The sequence below is a fragment of the Lolium perenne genome, chromosome 6 (genome assembly GCF_019359855.2).
Source record: "Lolium perenne isolate Kyuss_39 chromosome 6, Kyuss_2.0, whole genome shotgun sequence".
NCBI lineage: Eukaryota > Viridiplantae > Streptophyta > Magnoliopsida > Poales > Poaceae > Lolium > Lolium perenne.
Genome location: NC_067249.2, coordinates 229,468,881 through 229,473,972, shown reverse-complemented (window position 1 = coordinate 229,473,972; position 5,092 = coordinate 229,468,881). Strand labels below are relative to the sequence as shown.

The window sequence follows — 5,092 nt, the reverse complement described above, 5'->3', positions numbered from 1 at the left end:
CCAACAATAATTTCACTTGGCGTCATGGGACGAAGGATGTACTTCATGTTGTTCCACTTGAAAGTATAATAATTGATGCGGCCGTCATGGATGTTTGTCAGTCTTGTGATGGTCCTCCCAAAAGGAGGTGGCAAGCCGTCATATGGCCAATATCACATTCTACCACGAATTCATTGGCTCCCATCACATCAACAGCGTGTTGGATTTGTATCCGCAATCACTCATCCGTTGCACTTGAAAGTGACTTATGAGGGTGTCTCTTAAACTTGATCTTGGAGCAAAGTTCTTAACTTGCTAAGTCGCGACAATTTTCTCCATCTACGAGCGCCTTGATGGACCGTCCATTGATTATTCCTTTGGTTTGAAAGATTTTGCACCTTTTGTCCGGTTCATCTTAGAGATGATCAAGACTTTGTTTAGCTACTTCCTCCGTTCTAAAATAAGTTCTCAACTTTAAAATGGAGGTATGAAAAGTAATTTTATTTGATTTGCACTATTTTTGAGCATAATAAGTTGGTCTTTCACGGTATATTTTTCGGCCACGAGGCCAGCAGGCAGCAGAGGACAGGAACCAGAACCGCAGGATGGAGCATGGAACTCGAGAAAACGAAAACGCCAACGAGGCCGAAAGCCCGGCACAGAGCGGCGAGAGACCTATCCACTCCTCCATGCACCATCGCAGCTCACTTCCCAGCCACACCCACCCGACGCAAGCCCACCCTCCCGCCGGTGGCGAAAACCCCGACCAACACCGCGCGCCCTCCGGCCCACTCCCTCCCCCGGCACCGGCACCGGCCGCCGCGCGCGCAGCGCGAGGCCGCGACTCGTGGCACGGCGCGCCCGTACCATGCCGTGACGCCCGAAGCCACCAAAGAAGCCCGCTTTCATCGCCTCGCCGCACATGCACTTCCCCTCGCCGGCCGCGGCGCACCCCATGTCCGCGCCCGCCGTCTCCTGCCTGCGCCTCGTCCTCCCCGGCTTCACCGGCCTCGTCTCCGCCTCCCTCATCCTGAGCCGCGCCGCCCGCCCCCGCGGGGTGGCGGCCAGGTCGGGCGGGCAGGGCGCGGCGCCGCCCGATTCGGCGGCCATCCTGCGGCGGCCGGCCGCCGCCACGACGGCCGCGGACGAGCAGGAGAGCGACGCGGACGCCTCGTTGGGTTCTCCGGTGGAGGACGAGGCGCCGGATGAGGGCAGGAGGAGGGGCGCGGAGAGGGAGTGGGTGGACTGGGAGGACCTCATCCTCGAGGACACCGTGCCGCTCGTCGGCTTCGTGCGGATGATACTCCACTCGGGCAAGTAGGCATCTTTTCCTCTTCACCCATTTCTATATTGCTCATCCTAATTTCAGTTGTTATTGTTGAAATTTCAGTCAACATTAGACTCGCACTCTTAGTATGGCATCACAACTGCATCATTGGTCATGCATGGGGATAATTTCCTTCTGTTAATGTGCTGCCACAACCTGATGCAATTTATCAAACAGTTGGCGTGCGAGCTGAACTTGTCACGCATATAATGTGAATAGCTAGATCACACAAATGTATAATCTGTATGGTTAAGCATAATTAGACTGGCTAACTCTAGGACTACTGTATAGTAGGACTAAGGTCAAGGCGGATAATGACCGTAAGTCTGCAACACTAGTTTGGCATCGGACAGAACATTCACCTTGTATTGAGGGAAGATGTGACTAGGCAGTGGATTGGTTGATGGTAATGGTTTAATTGGTTGGTTGAGAAAGTTGTGTTATCCGAATAGGTTGGATCAGAATTCACGCATGTAGGAAATGAAGGCTTTGGAAAAGAAGGATGAGTGTTCAGAGAGCAGGGTGAGAATTCAGAGTTTCATTTCATCATCCGATAGACAAACATTGAGGTCAGCCCCATATAACGTCTCACGCACGTTGGCTTACAGGCTAACCCTCTGTCCTCATACACCACACCCAGCTCTAGCGCCTGGCTAGTGATCTCTTGCGCCCACAATGGTCCATCACCCTGATCACTGCTGCCCGACTGTAGTCCTAGCTGTCTACACGGGCCAAAGTTTGGAGGGGGGACACTGAAGCAAAAGTCCAAGTCTACCTGCACTATGGTTGCCACGGAAATGGCTGATAGTGCAGGCTTGACATTGTTCTAGTCTAAGCCTGCTATGAATTGCGGATTACTCTGCTGGGTTTGCACAGTTTGTTCCAACTTCTTTTGCAAACTAGGGAGAAATATAATGGATAACTTGGACAGACTGACAAACACAAAATTTGTTTTTCATTAATGCATATTCATCTGCTCTTAACATGTTCAAATCTTATCACACTGATTCCCTGATCAATTTTTTTTCTCAACATATACATGCTAGCAAAATTATGTTACATCTTGGTTCCGGGAAAGGTCGAAGCATTTTACAAATCTTAAGTACCAACACTAATAGTCTGAAGGTGTTGCTTCCTTGCTGGGAGACATAAGGGCTAGGCTGCCTGTAATACAACCGTAAACCAAGCCAATTAATTTACACACACAGAATGGTGTCAAACTTTGATGCTCGTGTGGAGTGATGCAGATAACCAACTAGAAGTTTATGTTTATATCATATATCCGCCCAATGACTAGCAAATAACAGGAATATTATGTCTGCCTTGTTTCACATTATGTTTATCATGTGGGTTATGCCTTCCGGTTTCCATCAGCCTTAAAAATGAAACATAACAAAGCTTTGATACAAGCACTGTGCAAAACAGGGCGTGCTGAGAATTTTTTCACCTGCTATAGAAGTCTTTGCATGCAATTAAAACGAGCATGATGCACATATTTAGTGCTTCTTGTGATTAGCATAACCAATTTAATGATGTCAGTATGGTACTTCTTTTTTGAATTGGAGTTTGTTAGTCGGAAATGCACTACTGTAAAAAATAAGAAATGTTGTTGTTCTTTAGAATATTTGGTATTATTTAGAAGAAAGTCCACTTCTTGTCCTTGAACTCTTGGGAAAGTACACTTTTGGTCCCAAGAAATTATTTTTAGTTTAGAGCGGACCTTGAACTCTCAGAATAGTTTACAATTCATCCCTTTTCGGTTGAGTTGAGCAAATCGCTGACGTGGAAAGAAGAAATAGTGAACCAACCGAATTGGTTTAGAACCAGACCAGGCGCATCCCTTTTCGGTTGAGTTGAGCAAATCGCTGACGTGGAAAGAAGAAATAGTGAACCAACCGACTTTGTTTAGAACCAGAGTACCAGGCCAAGCGCAAGCCAGCTGAGATGTCGAACCCAACGTCTTAATGCAAAAAACAATGAAACTCTTGGGTCCTTGAATCAGTCTCTTGCTTCATTTCTCTCTCTTCCAATTCACTTGAAGCATTGCACCACAAAGGCCCGCTTGCTTGCCTATCAGCATCGTCTCGCCTCTCTACCCTTGCACCGTTCCCTTAGTTTTTGGCCACCTATGGCAGATATTTGCCTAGCTCAACTAGGATAAGGACTAAAAGTGAATGATTCTGAGAGTTCGAGGTTCATTTTGAACCAAACGGAAGTTCTAGGATCAAAAGTGAACTTTCAGTAGAATTCAAGGACCAAAAGTGGACTTTCTTCTATTATTTATTATGGCTTCTCACCGATTGTCATTGTACCATTAATTATAATATTATAAGGCATTAAAGTGTGTCAAGTGGTTCCATGGTCTTGCAACGATCAGTAAACTCCAGTTGAAACATGGCTCTATAAAAGACATAGGATACTATAATTTTCTTAGCTTTTCTTTGATCTAGTCAGACTCTATTGTGTTATTCTAAAAAAAAAAGGACTATTGTGTTCGTTTTTTTTGTAGCAGGAAACCTGAAACTGTAAGTTATGTTTTGACTAACAGAGGAAGTAATATTGAAAATGTGGCAGGTACTCAAGTGGTGATCGGCTGACTCCTGAACATGAAAAAGCCATTCTTGAACGATTGCTGCCATATCATCCACAATATGAGAAGAAAATTGGATGTGGTATTGACTACATCACGGTACGTAATCTGAACAAATGAAGAAACTAAATTGCTGAAGTTACTGTCTTTGCAAAATATCGAGCATAGGAAGTAATGAGCCTGTACACTGAAGATATGTAGTTGTAGTTTAACATTCTGTTGTCCTGATGTGTTAAGGTGATAGTCTCATGTTGCCAGCAAACTTCGGAATTGTTATTTTATCTCCTGACAACAACCTCCCAATTCGTTATTTCTATTTGTAGTTTGATATTCTGTTGTCCTGATGTGTCAAGGTGATACAGTCTCATGTTGCTGGCAAACTTCAGAATGATTATTTTATCTGTCCTGATAACAACCTCCTTTTTTTTATGACAAACTGTATGTGTTCAATCTGACTTTTGGACGGTGTACCAGATTGCCTAGCTCTGAGTCGAATATTTCTTCCCCGAGTCAAACATGGTTATGATCCGCTCCACCTGGGAACTAACATTTAGTACTATGTTTTCCAGCTAGGGTTGCATCCAGAATTCGAGAACTCAAGATGTTTGTTCATAGTTAGGACGGACGGCGAGCAAGTTGATTTTTCCTTCTGGAAGTGCATCAAAGGCCTAATACGAGAAAAGTACCCCTTGTATGCAGACAGTTTCATTCTCAGACATTTCCGCAGGAGGCAGGATTACTGAAATAGCAGCTCGTACGATTGTTCCGTGTAATATTTTGATTTGGTCCACATGCCTTAATATCATCATGTGATTTTGCATTTGTCCAAGTTCATGTGGAACGATAGGTTGCAGATGAGCCTTGAGTGCTCTGTTTAGTAGTATTAAGCTTATTGTTAGCAGCGTATATGCCCTTTACCAGTCTTCTGAAGACCACACAAGATATGGATTTGATTTATCCGTGACTTGAGATGCTGCTCTTTTCCATCCCTTGTCACGGATCCAACCAGATGTGAGGCTACCAAGGGCCACATTTCAAGTGACAATCAGTATTGTTTTTTCCAACTTGACGATCTTTGCGATCGAGCGCTACATAGTGTGATTCTGTTTTGAAGCAGTCTCTTGTCTTGCTACTTGAATTGCATTTGGGTGATGATATATGTCTGCCGAGTATACCTTTGCAACTGGCTATGTTTC

General features: G+C 45.0%; 1 protein-coding gene across 1 annotated transcript; it reads left to right on the top strand.

Moving 5' to 3' along the window:
• Window positions 1-756: 756 nt before the first annotated feature.
• LOC127305934 (protein DCL, chloroplastic) lies at window positions 757-4,718 on the top strand. Its single transcript, XM_051336529.2, has 3 exons — window positions 757-1,296; window positions 3,881-3,995; window positions 4,466-4,718. The coding sequence occupies exons 1-3, from the start codon at window positions 902-904 to the stop codon at window positions 4,637-4,639; spliced, it is 684 nt and encodes a 227-aa protein (XP_051192489.1). The 5' UTR covers window positions 757-901; the 3' UTR covers window positions 4,640-4,718.
• Window positions 4,719-5,092: the final 374 nt, after the last annotated feature.

Bases quoted from the DNA above. Each gene is read 5' to 3' on its own strand.
- LOC127305934 (XM_051336529.2), top strand. From the start codon at position 902: ATGCACTTCCCCTCGCCGGCCGCGGCGCACCCCATGTCCGCGCCCGCC. The intron at 1,297-3,880 runs GTAGGCATCTTT...AAAATGTGGCAG, and splicing joins ATGATACTCCACTCGGGCAA to GTACTCAAGTGGTGATCGGC. The intron at 3,996-4,465 runs GTACGTAATCTG...TATGTTTTCCAG, and splicing joins GTGGTATTGACTACATCACG to CTAGGGTTGCATCCAGAATT.